Source organism: Coregonus lavaretus (genome assembly GCF_964263955.1).
Source record: "Coregonus lavaretus genome assembly, chromosome: 31".
NCBI lineage: Eukaryota > Metazoa > Chordata > Actinopteri > Salmoniformes > Salmonidae > Coregonus > Coregonus lavaretus.
Window position 1 is genome coordinate 1,984,288 of NC_140018.1, and position 21,460 is coordinate 2,005,747.

The following is a 21,460-nucleotide window of genomic DNA, read 5'->3' on the forward strand; positions in this document are numbered from 1 at the left end:
TAACTGTCCGATTTTAAGTGTTTGAAATTGTTCAAACAGCTTTGGAAAGGGTTGTGCTGTTAAATACCTAAATATGCTGTATTCTTCTGTTCAGTAATACTACATACTTGTAGATGTTTCACTTCCCTATATCATTCTGACCACAACATCTCCTAATTTGGTCAGAAATAACCAGATAATAAAAAAAATATGGATATTGTTTTCAAAAAATAATTTGACCTTTCGCATTTCTTCCATATATCACCCAAATACAGGGAACTGCCAAAATAAAGGAAGCACTTGAGTGAATGAGAGATACAAAGTATATTGAAAGCCGGTGCTTCCACACAGGTGAATTATTTAATAAATTAAAATCCCATCATGCTTAGGGTCATGTATAAAAATAGGCAGACCATTATTTTGTTTCTTCCATACATCACACAAATAATACATCATAGTGGTACAGGGTACTATCACCAATTACCTGTCCATCATAGTGGTACTATTTCCTGGCCTCCCCATGCTATTCCCTGGCCTCCCCATGCTATTCCCTGGCCTCCCCATGCTATTCCCTGGCCTCCCCATGCTATTCCCTGGCCTCCCCATGCTATTCCCTGGCCTCCCCATGCTATTCCCTAGCCTCCCCATGCTATGCCCTGGCCTCCCCATGCTCTTCCCTGGCCTCCCCATGCTATTCCCTGGCCTCCCCATGCTATTCCCTGGCCTCCCCATGCTCTTCCCTGGCCTCCCCATGCTATACCCTGGCCTCCCCATGCTATCCCCTGGCCTCCCCATGCTATACCCTGGCCTCCCCATGCTATACCCTGGCCTCCCCATGATATCCCCTGGCCTCCCCATGATATCCCCTGGCCTCCCCATGCTATTCCCTGGCCTCCCCATGCTATTCCCTGGCCTCCCCATGATATCCCCTGGCCTCCCCATGCTATTCCCTGGCCTCCCTATGCTACACAGTGTAGTGTTCTAATCTAAACAGAACTGTATCAGTGTGCCCGTCATGCTTTTTAAAGGAGAGAGCTCAGCTTCCATCCTCTTTAGTGATTCCTCCACCCCATCCCTCCCTCCCTCCCTCCATCCCTCCACCGCATCCCTCCTCTCCTTCCCTTGATAATGTATCTGCATCCCTCCCTAAAGGCCAGAGCTCGTAGTGTGACCTTGTCTTCCGTCAGGGAGGGCGTCCCATCTTGAGAGTATAAAGACCTGCGTCCCAAATGGCACCCTATTCCCTATATGTACATTTTAGTCATTTTAGCAGACGGTCTTATCCAGAGCGACTTACAGTTAGTGAGTGCATACATTATTCATACTATATCCCTAAAACTCAACTCTGGACCTCGAAGCCAGTTCCACTGCATTTTTTTCATTGTTGCCCTCTAATCATGGACTGATTTAGACCTGGGACAACGGGTGTGTGCAATTAATTATCAGGTAGAACAGAAATCCAGCAGGCTCCGGACCTCATAAGGTAAGAGTTTAGTACCCCACCTGCCCTATATAGTGCATAGGGCTTTGGTCAAAAGTAGTGCACTATATAGGGAATAGGGCTTTGGTCAAAAGTAGTGCACTATATAGGGAATAGGGTGCCATTTCCTCTCTGTTTTAACACCCCTTTAATGTCATCAGTGAAATATGAGGTCATTAGGAGATATTAAAACACTGCTGACAAACTAATTAACAGGAGACATTAAACGGGGTGGGGGTTGATTAATCCGCTTTAATGATTCTTTTTAAGTGGTTCTGGTTTAAACTTAATACAGATTTACTGGGGATCTAACTGAAGACAAAACAGTAACACTGTGTGAAGGGTAGGGAGTCGAGAGGCCCTGAAGGGCAAGATAAAGTCATTGGCCTTTGACCACCGTGTGTCCTCTCTCCTTCAGTCCCTTTTAGCTGAACTTCAAAGGCTCAAGGGGAACCAAAATGATTTCCAAACCATCCCAACACTCCTACATTTTGTTAGTGGTTCAGACTTTTGTGATGGAGATCATTAGAAATAGGCCTATTGTAAAGGCATTCAACAAAGGCTGGACACGCACACACAGGATGTTTTTTTAAGCCATATCTCAGGTCTTCAAAGCACAATTATCTAACCCAACTCTATCAAAAAAACAGAGCCCTTTTATTTTGACCCAATAATTTACTGTTTGACCCAATAATCTATCTGATTGGTTCCAAAAACCCTTTTCTCATAATGTTGTGTTGGACTACTGAAATCTGGCTGTGGCATATGAGGCCTGGGTATTTATGTAGAAATGTCACCCTCTTGTGGAATAAAAACATAACAACAACTTGGGTGATCCGGAAATGATGTAAATATGACGTACATGAACAATACCAACCAATCAGCGTGTACGTTCCCCACGTCTCCCTCCACAACCAGCTAGTTAGCTTTCTAGCTAAAGCATACGGAACCCGAAAAACCAAGGCGAACAACGCATTTTCTTTAATTTGTAAGCGTTTACTGATACAACAAACTCCATCAATAATCAGCGTTTGTTTACGGTTTGTAACGCGCGTGAAAACGTACCTCTCTATCGAGGGTAGCGTAGCATTACCTTGTATTTTTCACTGCACCGGTTTTATGTGAGCACAAAGGCCCACACAGCCTGCTGCTTCCAAGCATGTATCCTTGGGGTACTAACTACGGTGGTGGTGGCCATCAACCACCTTCGCAGCAGAACTTTGGTGCGCCTTCTCCTCAAGGCTATGGAGCCGCTACGCCAGCAGCTGCACCCGGGTCAACTTTCAACAGCCTGCGGGAGCAGCATCTCCAGCAGATGCAGCAACTCCAACAGCTCCACCAAAAACAACTCCAATCTGTGCTGCACCACGACAGGAATGTAGATGCAAACCCCTATGGCGGCGGCGGTACTGCGGCCGAGTCGTGGCAAGGCAGTTCGGGATATGGGTATGGTTCAACGGGGCCCGGTGCCCCTTCCCCGTATCAGACCATGCAAGCCGGTCCGCCCGGCCCACAGCAACAACAGCTGCCGCCGCTACCACCACAGTCCCCGCAGTCCAAGGAGGCCCAGCCTCCCCTACCGGATTCGACTCTTCCGGTGCCCACTCAGAACAATGGTACTCCAGCAACTAAAGAGGTAAACAAGACAGAATCTTTGGCTCCGAAAGACCAGGCACTTTCCTCTGCGTCGGAGGAGGAAAAGCCCGATTTTACGTCAATGTCGTTACAGGTAATATCTTAGATGTGTATTTCACATAGCAGCAGTAGGTCTCCTTTCCACAGCGCATTCAAAAGTACCGTACTTAATCTTAGGAATGACGAGAATGTAACGTATATGATTTGCAAGTACTCATTGCATCAATAAGTCGTTGTTTCTGCATGCTATTGTCATAGCCTGATCCCAGATCTGTTTGTGTTGTATGATTTATCAATGACCGTAGGAGTCGGCAAAACAACACAAACAGATCTGGGACCAGGCTAGTAGTATTGTTGGTTTGTAATTGTATTGTGATCATCTTCCTGCATGAGATAGGCCTACTTATTATTAAAACCCTACTTGTCTCTCAGAGCAGGGTTTTAACTATAACACAATAGTAGCTCTGTTTATTCCATCATATTTACAACAAGCAGGAAGGGAAATGGGGCCACACATCCTAACCAGCATGTCTAATATTGTCATGTTGATGTCATGTTTGTTGTTGTTGTCATCCAGGAACAGCAGCAGTACTGGTACAAGCAGCATCTCCAGAACCTGCAGAGGCTGAAAGCAGAGAAGGCCAAACAGGGCCAGGGTGATGGCCCTACACCCCCGCCTCCCAAATCCCAGCCCCACTCGGCAGCCGCCCCTCCCCCTCCATCGGAACCCCCTAAGAGCGCCCCTCCACCGCCCCCACCCAAAGAGGAGCCACCACCACCACCTCCACCTGAGGACAAAACAGTAAGGAGAAGCCTGACTGTTTCAAACCTGACTGTTTCAAACCTGACTGTTTCAAACCTGACTGTTTCAAGTCTGACTGTTTCAAGTCTGACTGTTTCAAACCTGACTGTTTCAAGTCTGAGGTTAGTATTGTAGGTGAATATATTGGTCTGTGAGACATACCCCATTTCTGACAGACCATGTGGTATGTTACCTGTGACAAATGATTTAGTGGGATTTTTCTGTGTATGAAAGGAATAATGCTGACATTTATACAATCTTCTTCTGAGAATCTGAGAAGTTTTAAAATGTGGTTCCTTTGAAATGTCTTCAGAATGTAATCAGAATATGTAACAATTCAGTGATACAATTCAAAAATACAAATAATTGAATGGGGATGTAAATCAAGCTGTCTCACGCTACAGAAACAGGAGATAGACTCCCGCCCCTATGTGTCGTTCTGGCTGGGACAGGGCTAAAGGACTCTACACAAACGGACCGACGGAGCTCCATTTTCCTCGCTCTCTTCGTAGTTCTACGTACTTTTTATGCGGCTGAATATTTTGAACGGACCGTATACGACGATCTGTCTCTCTGTTTGCGTAGATTTTGTAGAGCCCTTAACTCCTCCAAGGCTTCCTTATTTACTTAGTTAGTTTGGGTTAACTTTACTACAAGATACTCCTCTCCCCCTGCAGCCTGCGCCCCCAGCCCAGGACCCAGCAGAGGAGGCCCGGCTGCAGAGAGGCAGACACCCTCATCTCTCTCTTCTCTCTCCCCCTGCAGCCTGCGCCCCCAGCCCAGGACCCAGCAGAGGCGGCCCGGCTGCAGCAGCTCCAGAGTGCAGCAGCTCAGTGGCAGCAGGCCCAGCAACAGAGAGCAGGCTACCAGTACCAAGCCCTGATGCAGCATCATGCTCAGCTACAGACCATCCTCAACCAGTACCAGCAGTGTATCCAACAACCTGCACATCTAGAGGTAAGCAAGGTTCTACTGACACTGATTATTTCCAGCATTTCTAACTAGTCCTAGGTCTACAGCTAACTAGTCCTAGGTCTACTGCTACCTAGTCATAGGTCTGTTTCTAACTAGTCATAGGTCTGTTTCTAACTAGTCATAGGTCTACTGCTACCTAGTCATAGGTCTGTTTCTAACTAGTCATAGGTCTGTTTCTAACTAGTCATAGGTCTGGTTCTAACTAGTCCTAGGTCTGTTTCTAACTAGTCATAGGTCTACTGCGAACTAGTCCTAGGTCTGTTTCTAACTAGTCATAGGTCTGTTTCTAACTAGTCATAGGTCTGTTTCTAACTAGTCATAGGTCTGTTTCTAACTAGTCCTAGGTCTACCGCTAACTAGTCCTAGGTCTACTGCTAACTAGTCATAGGTCTACTGCTACCTAGTCATAGGTATGTTTCTAACTAGTCATAGGTATGTTTCTAACTAGTCCTAGGTCTGTTTCTAACTAGTCCTAGGTCTGTTTCTAACTAGTCCTAGGTCTGTTTCTAACTAGTCATAGGTCTACTGCGAACTAGTCCTAGGTCTGTTTCTAACTAGTCATAGGTCTGTTTCTAACTAGTCCTAGGTCTGTTTCTAACTAGTCCTAGGTCTACCGCTAACTAGTCATAGGTCTGTTTCTAACTAGTCATAGGTCTGTTTCTAACTAGTCCTAGGTCTGTTTCTAACTAGTCCTAGGTCTGTTTCTAACTAGTCCTAGGTCTGTTTCTAACTAGTCCTAGGTCTGTTTCTAACTAGTCCTAGGTCTGTTTCTAACTAGTCATAGGTCTGTTTCTAACTAGTCATAGGTCTACTGCTAACTAGTCATAGGTCTACTGCTAACTAGTCATAGGTATGTTTCTAACTAGTCATAGGTCTGTTTCTAACTAGTCATAGGTCTGTTTCTAACTAGTCATAGGTCTGTTTCTAACTAGTCCTAGGTCTACCGCTAACTAGTCCTAGGTCTACCGCTAACTAGTCCTAGGACTGTTTCTAACTAGTCCTAGGTCTGTTTCTAACTAGTCATAGGTCTGTTTCTAACTAGTCATAGGTCTGTTTCTAACTAGTCATAGGTCTGTTTCTAACTAGTCATAGGTCTGTTTCTAACTAGTCCTAGGTCTGTTTCTAACTAGTCCTAGGTCTGTTTCTAACTAGTCCTAGGTCTGTTTCTAACTAGTCCTAGGTCTGTTTCTAACTAGTCCTAGGTCTGTTTCTAACTAGTCATAGGTATGTTTCTAACTAGTCCTAGGACTGTTTCTAACTAGTCATAGGACTGTTTCTAACTAGTCATAGGTCTGTGTCTAATTAGTCATAGGTCTGTTTCTAACTAGTCCTAGGTATGTTTCTAACTAGTCCTAGGTCTGTGTCTAATTAGTCATAGGTCTGTTTCTAACTAGTCCTAGGTATGTTTCTAACTAGTCCTAGGTCTACTGCTAACTAGTCCTAGGTCTGTTTCTAACTAGTCCTAGGTCTGTTTCTAACTAGTCATAGGTCTACTGCTTCCACCAGACTAGTTGTGCTACCTGTTTAGAATCCAACAGGTGTATACAAGGTTGTGGTCTGTTCAGCTAGTGTAATGCTAATAGCGATCAACTTTATTTGCACTGATAAAATACATTTTTTGAGTGAGCATAGAAAATATCATGGTAGCATGCTGTGTGCTCCTCACAAAGTGTGTGTTGTCTTTTTGCTGTCAGGGTATTTATAGTTTAGTTTTGAACGACGGACAGATGAAGCCTGCTCTATTCTCCTCGATGTCCTCCTCTGTAGACGATACCGTGGACATGCAGCTTACATTTCCACATTTGTTTGGCCAATAAAGTTATTTTTTCTTCTAATTCTAATTCCCACCGGTGTAGACGATGGCTATAGGCATGCAGCTGAGTCACTATGAGAAGCAGCAGCAGCAGTTTGGCCCGGTGTTTGCCGACTGGGGCCGGACCTTCAGCCTGTGGCAAGAGCAGTTCCAGTCCTATCCTCATAAGGACCAGCTGCAGGACTATGAGCTACAGTGGAAACAGTGGCAGGAGCAGATGAACTCCACCTCGGCACACCTACAGGTACACTACAGCTCTGGGGCCTGTTCAGTAGGAATGTTACAGGACGTTTAGATAGAAATGCACGGTGTAGAATACAGCTCTCCCCTCTGCCTCTGGGGCCTGTTCAGTAGGAATGTTACAGGACGTTTAGATAGAAATGCACGGTGTAGAATACAGCTCTCCCCTCTGCCTCTGGGGCCTGTTCAGTAGGAATGTTACAGGACGTTTAGATAGAAATGCACGGTGTAGAATACAGCTCTCCCCTCTGCCTCTGGGGCCTGTTCAGTAGGAATGTTACAGGACGTTTAGATAGAAATGCACGGTGTAGAAGATATGGTCATCTGTCACGTACAATAGGGACTAGTCAGCTCTAGTCGTTGCATTTTCTTTCTTTCTGCAGCGTTGTGAATGTTTTACGGTGCTGAATACACCCCAGCCAGGTTCATGTAAACGCACTGCTGATGTGGGGAAGAAAAAAAAAAGGCTTCATAAATGTGATTGATTGATTTGCAGGAGAAGGTCACCGCCCTGCGAGCCATGCAGCCACAGTACGGAGGCAGCAGCAACGGCGGTCAGTATGGCGCTGACCAGTACAGTGGTAGTGTACAGTATGGTAGTGTAGGGTACGGGGACCAGTCCAGCCAATATGATCAGTACCCCCACTCTGGCCCGGACTCACAGACGCAACAAGGTCACATGGTGGGCCCGTCCCAGCCAGGTAGCCAGCCCTCGTCCACCTCTGGACCCATGTCCCAGGGCCCTCGACCAGGGCAGCACGGCCCCTCCAACGCCCAACGCATGGGAACCCCCACAGGAGAACCACACCAAGGGCCTCAGGCAGTGCAGTACAACCTGTCTGGACCTCCAGGTAGAGGGGCAGGGCCAGGAGGGAGAGGGCTGGCCAGACCACCAGGTGCACCACCTGGACAGCCTCCACCAGGTGCACCACCAGGACAGCCTCCACCTTACCAAAGCCCCAGAGGATCAAGGTAACTTGTTTGTGTATTCATGACAATGATATTCAAACTGTGTGATTGTGTTTCACTGGGGGGGGGGGGGGGGATTTTGTTTGTACCTGAATGTGACAACCTGGATAATAAGAGGATAAATAAATACAAATAATTGTGTCTTGGACAATAAAAATGTCCATATACAGGCTGTTCGGGTATTCATGTGATTTTCTTTCTTTCCCAGGTTTGATGGTCTGAGAGGGAACGGCCCACGGTTTGACCAGCAGCAGCAATCCGGTCAACAGCAGAGGTTTAATGCTCCATCTGGCCCCAGGTTCGACCAGCCTGGCCCCAGAGGACCAGGGTCCCGCTTCGACCAGCCCCCGAGACAGAGCCCCCCAGCCCGCTTCGAAAGACCCCCTGGTCCCTCAAGACCCCAGATAGGCCCACAGCCTAAACCGGACCCTGGCAAAGACACCAAAACACCGCAGGGTCAGACTGAGATGCTAGCGGGCTCCAAGCCTCCTGGTAATAAACCTACCGGGACAGCGAAACCAGGAGCAGAACCGGAGGACATGTCAGAGGACATGTTGGGTTCACTGGACGGCTTCTTTGTCCAAAACGACCCCATCCCTCAGACGAAGGCGGAGGCTGACGCTGCTGCTGCTAGTAAGGGATCCACCGCCAACAGGGAGAAGGGGAGCCCTACAGGTCCTGCCGGTGCCGAGCCCCATGTGTTCACCGCCGCCTCTGTGTCCCCGAAAACCGCATCCCCCGCTTTCAAACCAGGTGGACCGGACGGGCCGTTGAAGAATAACGTCAATGACAACAACGGGCCTCCGGGACCACCGGGGCTGATGCCCCACGGACCGGAGCCTTCGAAGACAGACCCAATGACCAACCAACCTCCTGGTCCTCCGGGGCCCATGGGGCGTGGTAGAGGGGGACATGGCCAGCCACTAGGGCCTGTCAGAGGGAGGGGTGGTGGAGGAAGAGGGGAGATGGATGGAGGAATGAGGGGAGGTAGAGGAAGGGGGGAGATGGATGGAGGAATGAGGGGAGGTAGAGGGGAGATGGATGGAGGAATGAGGGGAGGTAGAGGAAGAGGGGAGATGGACGGAGGAATGAGGGGAGGTAGAGGAAGAGGGGTGATGGACGGAGGAATGAGGGGAGGTAGAGGAAGAGGGGAGATGGACGGAGGAATGAGGGGAGGTAGAGGAAGGGGGGAGATGGACGGAGGAATGAGGGGAGGTAGAGGAAGAGGGGAGATGGACGGAGGAATGAGGGGAGGTAGAGGAAGGGGGGAGATGGACGGAGGAATGAGGGGAGGTAGAGGAAGAGGGGAGATGGATGGAGGAATGAGGGGAGGTAGAGGAAGAGGGGAGATGGATGGAGGAATGCGGGGGCGAGGAGGAAGAGGTGGTCTGAGGGGACGTGGAGGAAAACAGCCCGGTATCCCAGACTTCAGTCCCAATACTATCCCTCTGGGAGGTGGGAGGACGGAGGACGACATGGAGGGGGTTCCTTATGACTACAGACCTCCACATGAAGAGATGAGATCACAACATGGACGACAGGAGGAAGACTGGCAGGAGTGGCAACAGGATCCTCCACTGGAGAAACCTGGAGGGCCTCCCCTGCCTGAAGAGGAGATCTGGGTCCCTGAAGAGCACCACTACCCTCCAGAGGACTACTACGAAGACCCAGGGAGAGGAGGTCCCCCTATGGGGAGAGGAGAGCCTCTAGACGGGCACCACTGGGAGGAAGCAGACCCCCCACCTCCAGAGTACTGGGGAGAGGAAGGAGGAGATCCATACTGGATGGACCGGAGGCCCCCTCCTCATGGCATAAGAGGAGGCCCCAGAGCCCCCTTCCCCCCTGGGCGTGGTCGCCCTCCACGCGGCCGACCCGGCTTCATGCACCAGGGGGGTCCCAGACGCCCCCTTCTGCCTCCTCACGGAGCCATGGACCCCCATGACCCTCTAGGGTCCCCCATGGAGCCTCACGATGACATGGACCCTCTGGGACCCCCCCTGCATCGAGACTACAACCCCCGCGGGCCGCCCACGCACCACGATATAATGGAGAGAGACATAAGGGGGCGTCCGCCTCCACCTAGAGAGATGATGGACAGAGATCTGATGGGGCCTGGTGGTCAACCTCCATACCACGACATGGAGAGGGGCCCTGGATGGCCCCTGGTCCCAGGACAACCCCCCCACCACGGCAGAGATGGGCCAAGAGGTCCCCCTCTGCCTCCCAATGAGATTATGATGGAGCGGGGAGGGATGAGGAGGCGTCCGATGGGCAGGGGCCGGGGCATGATGCGGCAACCACCTCACCCACACGAGGAGATGGAGGGGTACCCCCACGATGGGTACGAGGGGGAGTTTGGTGGTCCTGGTGATGACGGGTATGGAAGACCGCTGCCACCACGTGACTGGCCGGACCGCCCCCCACATGAGTATGAGCGTGAGGAGGAGTATTATCCCCATGAGCAGCCTCCTCGTGGTGGGGAGTGGGACAGGGAGAGAGGACCACTACCAGAGAGGGACTATCCTCCCTACCCTCCCCGTGGCCCTCCTCCAGACCGCTTCAGAGAGGATGAGTGGACCGCTGAAGGAGACAGAGACCGTCCTCCGTACCCCTACGAGGGAGACAGAGATCGTCCTCCGTACCCCTACGAGGGAGACAGAGACCGTCCTCCGTACCCCTACGAGGGAGACGAGCGCGGAAGAGGAGGCAAGCTCCAAAGTCTCGACTACCCAGGCGACCCTCCTTACAGGCACAATGAACCCCCCTACCTGCCCCCTCCAGTGTGGGAGAGACCCAGACCACCCTTTCCGGAGAGAAACTACCCCCCAGACTTTGAGGACCGTAGGCCCCATTATGACGGGCAAACCGAGCCCCCTAGATCAGATCTAGGTATCCCTCCACCCACACCTTCCCAGGCCCCTGCTCCTCCCAGTACTGCACCAGACAGTGTTCAGGAACCAGCCTCACAGGGAACTGGACCGGGTATATTGGCGCTGTCACAACGACAACATGAGATCATCCTGAAAGCTGCCCATGAGCTGAAGCTCATCAGGTAAAGTAGAGACATCATGGTCGGGGTCAATTCGGGAAGTACACTAAAATTCAAATTCTCTTCAATGCTTTTCAATTAGGAACATGTCGAATTGCAATTTGTTTTACTTTCGTAATTGCCTGGAATTCAAATGGAATTGACCCCAACCCTAAGACATATGTATGTATGCAAGGGGTTTCCCCTAAAATAGAAACTGTCTTTGTGAAACCTTGTAATATTTGTATGACCACAATATATATCAAATATTATACAGTGCATCCGGAAAGTATTCAGACCCCTTGACTTTTCCCAAATGTTGTCACGTTACAGCCTTATTCTAAAAATGGATTAAATAAATAATCTCATCAATCTACACACAATACCCCATAATGACAAAGCAAACACAGTTGAATACATTTTTGCAAATGTATTAAAAAATCCAAACTGAAATATCACATTTACATAAGTATTCAGACCCTTTACTCAGTACTTTGTTGAAGAACCTTTGGCAGCGATTACAGCCTCGACTCTTCTTGGGTATGACGCTACAAGCTTGGCACACCTGTATTTGTGGAGTTTCTCCAATTATTCTCTGCAGATTCTCTCAAGCTCTGTCAGGTGGGATGGGGAGCGTCGCTGCACAGCTATTTTCAGGTCTCTCCAGAGATGTTCGATCGGGTTCAAGTCCGGGCTCTGGCTGGGCCACTCAAGGACATTCAGAGACTTGTCCTGAAGCCACTCTTTGTACTTTGCTCCGTTCATCTTTCCCTTGATCCCAACTAGTCTCCCAGTCCCTGCCGCTGAAAAACATCCACAATGCTTCACCATAGGGATGGTGCCAGGTTTCCTCCAGATGTGACGCTTGGCATTCAGGCCAAAGAGTTCAATCTTGGTTTCATCAGACCTTTTCTCATGGTCTGAGAGTCCTTTAGGTGCCTTTTGGCAAACTCCAAGCGGGCCTATCATGTGCCTTTTACTGAGGAGTGGCTTCCGTCTGGCCACTACCATAAAGGCCTGATTGGTGGAGTGCTGCAGAGATGGTTGTCCTTCTGGAAGGTTCTCCCATCTCCACAGAGGAACTCTGGAGCTCTGTCAGAGTGACCATCTGGTTCTTGGTCAACTCCCTGACCAAGGCCCTTCTCCCCCGATTGCTCAGTTTGGCCGGGCGGCCAGCTCTAGGAAGAGTCTTGGTGGTTCCAAACTTCTTCCATTTTAAGAACGATGGAGGCCACTGTTCTTGTGGACCTTCCCCAGTTCTGTGCCTCGACACAATCATATCTCGGAGCTCTACGGACAATTCCTTCAAACTCATGGCTTGGTTTTTGCTCTGACATGCACTGTCAACTGTGGAACCTTTATATAGACGGGTGTGTGCCTTTCCAAATCATGTCCAATCAATTGAATTTACCACAGGTGGACTCCAATGAAGTTGTAGAAACATCTCAGGGATGATCAATGGAAACAGGATGCACCTGAACTCAATTTCGAGTCTCATAGCAAAAGGTCTGAATACTTGTGTAAATAAGGTAGTTCTATTTGTTTTTGCTTTGTTATTATGGGGTATTGTGTGTAGATTGATGGGGGGGGGGGGACAATTAAATCAATTATAGAAAAGGCTGTAACATAACAAAATGTGGAAAAAGTCAAGGGGTCTGAATATTTTCCAAATGCACTATATATATATATATATATATTTTTTTTGAAGTACTGTTTTTCCACAGCTGTTTTTTGTGAGCGACCTCTGTATATAGCCTGGGTACCATTCTGTTTGTGCTATCATTCTACCCTTTTGTGATGCCATGTTTTGGAGTACAAGGAGAGGGAACGTTAGCACAAAATAGGATTCCAGGGTGCTCCGTACGTGCAAATGTATCACACAGCACTTTAAATACAATGTAGGTCTGTTTCTCTGGTACTGAACAGAGAAATGCAGGAGAGTAAGACCGATGGAGAAGCCCTACCAGTCACGTCTGAGCCCAAGCCGGAGCTCCCTGCTGGTCTGCTAGGGCTGGAGATACCCCCTGAGGTCCGCAGTGCCCTGCAGGTGAACAACCGCACCTAATTGATATAATATACTATATCATTTATATATTTGACATAACATATAGGATTTAACTGTTTGACATTTGCATAAAGGATTTAGCCGCAGGTAAATCTATAAACCTGGGTTTGACAAATTACAGTTTTGTGTATTTTCTTTTTAAAGCTGTTTATTCAAGTAATTATATATATATATATATATATATATATGTTGAATCTCACAGTTGATTCATGTCACTAGCTAGGTTTCCATCCAATTGGCGACAGATTTTCATGCAAATATTCTAAAATTGGAAAGGAGCGTCAGGCTCATGCACCTCAGCACTTTCACCACCCTGTGAAGTTCATCATAACTTATTTAATCTGTAGCCTGATAACCTGCATGGTTTACCAAGTCGTAGTTGGGAGGACCACACACCATATCATCGCAGGGCTCCAGGTTCACTTCGATATGATGCTTATTATACTGAATCAATATAACGCATTAAGACGATTTTCCACCTCCATTTCTTGCATAATTTATTTTACCGACACAAAAACCTTCCACCTTGTCTAGGGTATTTTGTTTTGTCAACAGTTGAAAAGTTTATTGACAGATTTGCTGTTGCCGTCAGGCCTCTTTTTATTAAACAAATTATACTGGATGTACTTTACTTGGATGGAAAGGTTGGATGGAAACTTGGTTATAATATTGGTTATAAACCTGGTTGTAATATTGGTTATAAACCTGGTTGTAATATTGGTTATAAACCTGGTTGTAATATTGGTTATAAACCTGGTTATAATATTGGTTATAAACCTGGTTGTAATATTGGTTATAAACCTGGTTGTAATATTGGTTATAAACCTGGTTGTAATATTGGTTATAAACCTGGTTGTAATATTGGTTATAAACTTGGTTGTAATATTGGTTATAAACCTGGTTGTAATATTGGTTATAAACTTGGTTGTAATATTGGTTATAAACTTGGTTGTAATATTGGTTATAAACTTGGTTGTAATATTGGTTATAAACTTGGTTGTAATATTGGTTATAAACCTGGTTGTAATATTGGTTATAAACCTGGTTGTAATATTGGTTATAAACTTGGTTGTAATATTGGTTATAAACCTGGTTGTAATATTGGTTATAAATCTGGTTGTAATATTGGTTATAAACCTGGTTGTAATATTGTAAAACCTGGTTATATATTTGAAAACCAGTATATTTGAAGTAGACCACTTTAATTATGGTCCATTGTCATTTCCAGGTCACATAAATATTTGTGACTCTGTTTTTTCCAGTTACACATTTTTAGATATTTACCCATTTTTTTAAAAATCAGTTAACCCACGTCTCTGTTTCTCTACCCCAGGCGACCAACCTCATGTCTAGCTCAACTGCTGCAAGAACAGTGACGTGGGGAGACCCCAAACCTCAAGATACTGGCTACCTGTCCTCTGCTCCTCCAGTCCCCAACGCACCAGTCATCCCTAAGACTGTCGACTATGGACATGGACACGGTAGGGAAAGAAACGTGGAAATAGGAAGCAGGGTTGGGGTCAGTTCCGTTCCGATACCATTCATAAAGTAACCTAAATTCCAATTCCATATGTCCCTTATTGAAAAGCATTAAAGAGAATTGGAATGCGTATTGGAATTTGTTTAGGAATTGGAACTTCAAATCACATTTTATTGGCCACATGCGCCGAATACAACAGGTGTAGACATTACAGTGAAATGCTTACTTATAGCCCTTAACCAACAGTGCATTTATTTTTAATAAAAAAAGTAAAATAAAACAACAACAAGAAAGTGTTGAGAAAAAAAGAGCAGAAGTAAAATAAAATAACAGTAGGGAGGCTATATATACAGGGGGGTACCGGTGCAGAGTCAATGTGCGGGGGAACCGGCTAGTTGAGGTAGTTGAAGTAATATGTACATGTGGGTAGAGTTAAAGTGACTATGCATAAATAATTAACAGAGTAGCAGCAGCGTAAAAAGGATGGGGTGGGGGTGGGGGGGCAGTGCAAATAGTCTGTGTAGCCATGATTAGCTGTTCAGGAGTCTTATGGCTTGGGGGTAGAAGCTGTTGAGAAGTCTTTTGGACCTAGACTTGGCGCTCCGGTACCGCTTGCCGTGCGGGAGCAGAGAGAACAGTCTATTACTAGGGTGGCTGGAGTCTTTGACCATTTTGAGGGCCTTCCTCTGACACCGCCTGGTATAGAGGTCCTGGATGGCAGGAAGCTTCCTTAATTGACTGATGTAAAATTTCTGTAAAAAGATATAAATGGTAACTAAAGGGTGCTCATTGGAAACTAGTATCTAAATAGAGTGATAACAAAGGAAGTTGTGGCTTGTATCTTTAAAAACGATAGACCTGAAAGGTTTTAAATGAAGTGGTTATTCTGCTACAGAAACATGACATTGCCTCTTGTAGGCTGTGCGTGTGTTTTCCCTTCAAGACATTGACTCCCCCCACATTTCCATGTGACTTTCCAGATCTGGGTGCTGCCACGGTGGAGCGGATCTCTTACGGCGAGAGGATTGTGTTGAGGCCCGATCCCTTAGCTGACAGAGAGAGGAGCTATGAAAAAGGTGACTTCGTGTTTATTTTTTGGATGGTGATCGTTTTTTTGAGACTTACTAGCATTTGTTTTTTTTTTGCAGGTAGCGGCTAATTCTGTAAGTCGCTTCGGATAAAAGCGCCTGCTAAATGGCATATATTATTATTATTATTATAAAGATATCCTCCTTCCCCCTATAGAACTGCTGGGACCCCTGAGAGAGAGAGACCCTTACCACAGAGACATGTACTACGACAGACGACCGGTAGACCCCTACACGGAGCGCAGGGAGTACGGCAGGGAGATGTACAGAGAGAAACCTCCCATGGACTTTGAACGAGACCGATTTGAGAGGGAACGCTATCCGCCTCGAGATGGCAGGTATACCCTGGTTACATTCAGTGGAGATTGAACACGTACAAATAAAATGACTAGATTTATTGATTTATAAAGAGATCATATATTTCTATGGATTAAACAGCGGCCACAGTGAATGCTACTGTATGCGAATTAATCCACAAGCTCCACTTGTGAATGTGTTACTTTTGTCTTATGGTCTTGTTAATGCAATCAATCAAATCTTTTTATAAAGCACTTTTTTTGTAATGCAATGTAGAACTACCAAGCGTCAGTAAATGTGTAACAACATTTTAGTTTTTTTGTGTTCTTGCTGCTTTCAAGCAAACACTCCATGGGTGTTGTTGATGAAAGGTATTATCACACTGTGTTACTCTGACGAGTCCAGCTGGATGGTGTGGCCTTGTGTATGCTGCCTGCTCCAGGGCTTGCGTGTTCACAAAGCATCCAAGTGTAGGAGTGCTTGGATCAGATCCCTCCCTGTCCATATAATCGTATTCATTATGATCTAAAAGGGGAAACTGATCCAGGATCAGCACCCCCATTTAAAAAAATAAAAAACTCTTTGTAAATAGGGGTCCAGATATATGCAGTGTTCTGAGGGGTTTTCATCCTGCGTCTCTATCTCTCCAGACCACCCCCCGGCCATCCTCGCCCCGGCCCCCCACCACCTCGCCCGGGCTACAGGGAGAGGGAGGGCAGCCGGACCAGTAGAGACAGAGAGGATCCTTATGGAAGGCCTGGGGGTTATGACAGACCTCCGTACGAGCGCGGACCTGAGCGCTACGACCACGGTGCCTCACCATACGGTAAGACATGCTGTGTACTGCCGTCTCTAGCGAACACACGGACTTGGGTGCAATGCAAATGCCTTTTAGTGTGTGAGTGGTGTTGATTTGTACTATGCAAAAATTCCACTGTCCAAAAGGAAAAAGGGACTAAAGCTACATGCCGTAAAACACGTTGGTTTTAACAATCAAAATGGTGTTCAAGGCACCTTCCGTCGTCCTACTAATGTTCAGTTTGCTCGTCTTTTTATGCCTCTTGGTTGTAAAGTCAAATAGCGACAGTATTCTCTTTTATCCTTGGCACTGACTGTCCTGTCTTGTGGTCCAGGTGAACGGAGGAGTTACCCAGAGGACAGAGGAGGAGGAGGCCCCACGTCGTCCCACCCTCCTCCTCCCCCACCGACTGCTCCTCCTTCCAGGATGGAGAAGAAACCGGAGACCAAGAACGTGGAGGACCTTCTCAAACTGCCAGGCCGAGACACTCGTCCAGAAAGGGTGCAAATAAACGGCTGCTCACTCACTCTCAATCGCCATTACGCTTCATTCACTTACTTCCTCATTCAATTCAATACAACTTTTTAAATACAGTACTTCCTTATTCAATTCGATACAACTTTTATTTATCCCTCTCAGGGACAATTAAGAAATGCGTTGCCAGGATAATGACATCCTCAACCTGTAGTCCAATACAAGTACAACGAGAGTACACAGATCTCATATCCCCCAGTATATCCCCAGTTACATGTCTACTGTATGAGTGAGTTCCATAACCTCTGTGATGTTTCTCAGATCGTCATCATAATGAGAGGCCTACCAGGAAGTGGAAAAAGCCATGTGGCCAAGCTGATACGGGTGAGTAGAACCTAGAGTTACCATCGTCCAACTTGGCTGTTCTGTTGTGGTAACAATAACTCATCTGGGATGAAATGTTATTTCCTGTCATGCGTTTCCCTGTTTTCCACATATATAATATGTTATAGATATCCTAGCGTTCTTTCACAGTGTTCAAATACCTACCCTCGTTCCACCATCCTGATGTCGAAGAGCGTATGAGAGCGCGGCGGTCAGGGTGGTGGATCAGGTTAACACAAATACCTGCACCCCTCGTCATATAAACACAACGTTGCTTTCAATTTCTACAAGCCCCAACGTCAGTCGTCTTCTTCCTTGTTTGTCCGAAAGACGTCACTTCCTGAAACTTCTCGAGTGCTGCCTTCTCTCACTGAAATACCTTGTCGTTTACTAGCTCTGACTTTGCTGATAGCGGCTCTCCTGAGGAAGTTTAACTTGCTGTGACTGATATGTGTTTGTCTCACCGAGCTACCTTAAGATGAATGCATTTAACTGGAAGTGGCTCTGGATAAGAGCGTCTGCTAAATGACTAAAAATGTAAAATGTTGTTGCGTGGTTAAGGATAAGGAGGTGGAGTGTGGAGGGGCTCCTCCCAGGGTGCTGGGATTGGACGACTACTTCATGACGGAGGTGGAGAAGGTGGAGAAGGACCCAGAAACTGGCAAACGGGTCAAACTCAAGGTCTGTCCTTCTGCTTGCTCTCCGGCTGACTTTAAACCTCTCTGTTCCTACTATACGTGGAGCATAAGGCTTCCACAAGAGTTTTTTTAGTTTAGTCAAATACTATCTCTCTGTGTAGAAGTAGGCCTAAAGAAAACCCACCCATGTATAACATGATGGCTCACTGAAGCCATTGTAATACATTTTAGCGAATGTCACCATTTAGGCCGTGTGGTTAATGCAGGCTTTGCAGGTGTTTTTTAATGTAATATTTGAATGTATTATTTGAACACACATTTTATTTGTATTTGAATATCAATCCATAACATTTTCCTTTCTTGTCAGTGTCTGGAATACGAGTATGAAGCGGAGATGGAAGAGACGTACAGGAACAGTATGCTAAAAACCTTCAGGAAGACGCTAGACGACGGCTTCTTCCCCTTCATCATCATCGACGCTATTAACGACAGGGTTAAATACTTCGATCAGTTCTGGAGCGCTGCCAAGACTAAAGGCTTCGAGGTCGAGTTAACGTTTCATATCTTTGAAATATCAAAAATGTGGAGATGCAACGCTACTAGGTTCCTTGGTCGATACTTAGCTTGCCGTTTTTAGAATTCATGCCCAATAAATGACGTAATTCTAAGTGGTACATTAGAACAGAGTTGGATCTCTCTAAAACCTACGGATGTGGCCTGTATTACGTATATAACGTGTCAATGTATTTGTACGCCAGGTGTACTTGGCTGAAATCACTGCAGACTATCAGACTTGCGCTAAAAGAAATGCCCACGGACGGAAGATTAAGGACATTCAAAAGGTACTGTGCTGAGTGCCCTTTGCGTCCACAACCGCAGAGCTCTCATACATTTTCAATGGTATCAGGTGGCTTATTTCTCAAGGCATTGATAATGACAGTGATAGACTGTAAGTATATTGTGTATTTATTTTCTGGTGTCTGTATAGTATTTATATATAGTATATTGTGTATTTATTTTCTGGTGTCTGTATAGTATTTATATATAGTATATTGTGTATTTATTTTCTGGTGTCTGTATAGTATTTATATATAGTATATTGTGTATTTATTTTCTGGTGTCTGTATAGTATTTATATATAGTATATTGTGTATTTATTTTCTGGTGTCTGTGTAGTATTTATATATAGTATATTGTGTATTTATTCACGTTCTGTTTTACATTTCTGTTTATTTATTTGTTTTTTTTCCCGTCTGTGTAGATGTCCAATAACTGGGAGTCGTCTCCACGTCACATGGTGCGCCTGGATATCCGCTCTTTGCTTCAGGATGCTGCTATTGAGGAGGTACGTCGTATGGAAACGTTTCACAATATGTTCAGATCTAGGTATTATACCACTTAGGGGGCATAAAGGTGCTACACATAGGATTTGTTTGAATATCGGCAGTAATGGTGAAATGAGTGTTTCACATTATTTCTTACCCGCCAGTGTTGTGATTGGCTGGGATATTCGCCTATAGATTTCTCCCGCCAGAGCGGCATTTGTTGTCAAAATGGGAAAACCGTTTTGACTTTGGCTGTGTTATCTAGTGGTAATCATGTCTCCCGAGTGGCGCAGTGGTCTAAGGCACTGCATCGCAGTGCTAGCTGTGCCACTAGAGATCCTGGTTCGAATCCAGGCTCTGTCGTAGCCGGCCGCGACCGGGAGACCCATGGGGCGGCGCACAATTGGCCCAGCGTCGTCCAGGGTAGGGGAGGGAATGGCCAGCAGGGGATGTAGCTCAGTTGGTAGAGCATGGCGTTTGCAACGCCAGGGTTGTGGGTTCGATAAAATAATGTATGTGCTAACTGTAAGTCGATAAGAGCGTCTGCTAAATGACTAAAATGTAAAATGTAAATGTAATCAGGTCAAGTGGCCAATATAGAAATTGCTCTGTCATTTCCTGGTTGCTAAAATTTTACACAGTTCGCTCAATTTCAGTTTGTGAGAAAACAAGCACTGTATAGTGTAGGGAATCATTGTACCATCTAAATCACTGTGAAATATATTTTCAATAACAAAAAATATTGTTTGTGAAACTGGTGGTGGACCAAAACAGGAAGTATAAGACTCAGGCCCGTGTCTCCACCATGTTACGGGGGGAAATGGGATGCGGGGGATGGGGGAGATGTATTTTGAATGCAGCCTAGTGCTGTTGCAATTCACCAAGCTTCCACATGGGGGAGAAACTCTAGGTGTAGCACCTTTTTTTTTTTAAATAAGCGTCATTAAATATACCTTTTTATAATGGGTTTCTGTTATAAGAGTGAACCTAGTCCTCTCTATAGCGAAGGATGAGGACCAGATAAGGTATAGTGTACCTGTTGGCACTATCCTCAATGATTTCAGTGTAGCCACTTGTGTGGTTGTGAAGTTTAATTTTTTATATATATATTTTTTTAGAATAAAATAAATTCTACCTACCTATCTAAGGCATTTGTTAAAATGTTTCAATCAGTGAAATTCAATGGAAACATTTTGTATTTGAAGGTTGAGATGGAAGACTTCAATCCTGATGACGAGCCGCTGAAGGAGCCCAAGAAGGAGGAGGAGGAGGAGGAGGAAGAGGAAGTTAAGGTAGGACTCAATCAGCATGCCCTTTATAGCTGTTACTGTTCTTAAAGGGATCTACTGATCTCTGTCTGTGCTCATATCCACGAGAGCAGGACTCTCCGACCCTGTTCCTGGAGAGCTACCCTCCTGTAAGTTTTCACATCTTATCAACCAGCTAATTATTAGAATCAGGTGCGTTAGGACGGTACCTCTCCAGGAACAGGGTTTTTGAGAGCCCTGCACCAGAAACACATTGGTCCATTTGATATGGTGTCATTGCAGTGAGCAGACGTGCTAGGTTGCTTTGCAGGTACAGTGAGTGACTTGTTGACATAAGCCCTTGGCTCCTTTAAAGAGCGTATGCCATTGACGGATGCCAGTATTGCAGTTACAGCAGTACATTTGGTTTTTGTTAAAGGCCCAGTGCAGTCAAAAAATTTGATATACCTGTGTTTTTATATATATTTCCACACTATGAGGTTGGAATAATACTGAAATTGTGAAAAGGATAATGCACTTTTAGTGTAAGAGCTGTCAATTGTAGCTTGTTTCCCCTCCCCACTCAGATCGCTCCGACAGGCCTAGCAAAATTCTTGCTTGAGAAATTGCTCTTTGCTAAGAAGCTATTTTTGTTTTGTTTTTAAACATTTTAATTGAAAACAATCACAGTAAAGTACTTAATTGCTACTCAGAAATGATTTGATATTGAGATAAAAACGGC

The 21,460-nt window shown here is 46.0% G+C and overlaps 2 protein-coding genes across 2 annotated transcripts in view; both read left to right on the forward strand.

Moving 5' to 3' along the window:
* Positions 1-2,395: 2,395 nt before the first annotated feature.
* On the forward strand, positions 2,396-8,834 carry LOC311106738 (uncharacterized protein; the record flags this gene model as incomplete). The annotated part of the gene is made up of 6 exons (XM_084149138.1): positions 2,396-3,095; positions 3,672-3,896; positions 4,662-4,853; positions 6,728-6,928; positions 7,421-7,896; positions 8,102-8,834. Coding segments are annotated over exons 1-6 (2,304 nt in total), but the record flags the coding sequence as incomplete, so codon positions are not given.
* A 212-nt stretch (positions 8,835-9,046) lies between these two features.
* LOC311106739 (uncharacterized protein) overlaps positions 9,047-21,460 on the forward strand; it is a 57,220-nt gene continuing 44,806 nt past the window's right edge. Inside the window, exons 1-13 of the mRNA XM_084149139.1 lie at positions 9,047-10,945; positions 12,824-12,968; positions 14,320-14,467; positions 15,447-15,542; positions 15,712-15,892; positions 16,502-16,677; positions 16,985-17,151; positions 17,446-17,508; positions 18,070-18,189; positions 18,514-18,690; positions 18,905-18,988; positions 19,408-19,491; positions 20,677-20,763. Coding sequence (XP_084005265.1) covers positions 9,048-10,945; positions 12,824-12,968; positions 14,320-14,467; positions 15,447-15,542; positions 15,712-15,892; positions 16,502-16,677; positions 16,985-17,151; positions 17,446-17,508; positions 18,070-18,189; positions 18,514-18,690; positions 18,905-18,988; positions 19,408-19,491; positions 20,677-20,763 — 3,426 coding nt within the window. The 5' untranslated portion in view covers position 9,047. The remainder of the gene's footprint in view (positions 10,946-12,823; positions 12,969-14,319; positions 14,468-15,446; positions 15,543-15,711; positions 15,893-16,501; positions 16,678-16,984; positions 17,152-17,445; positions 17,509-18,069; positions 18,190-18,513; positions 18,691-18,904; positions 18,989-19,407; positions 19,492-20,676; positions 20,764-21,460) is intronic.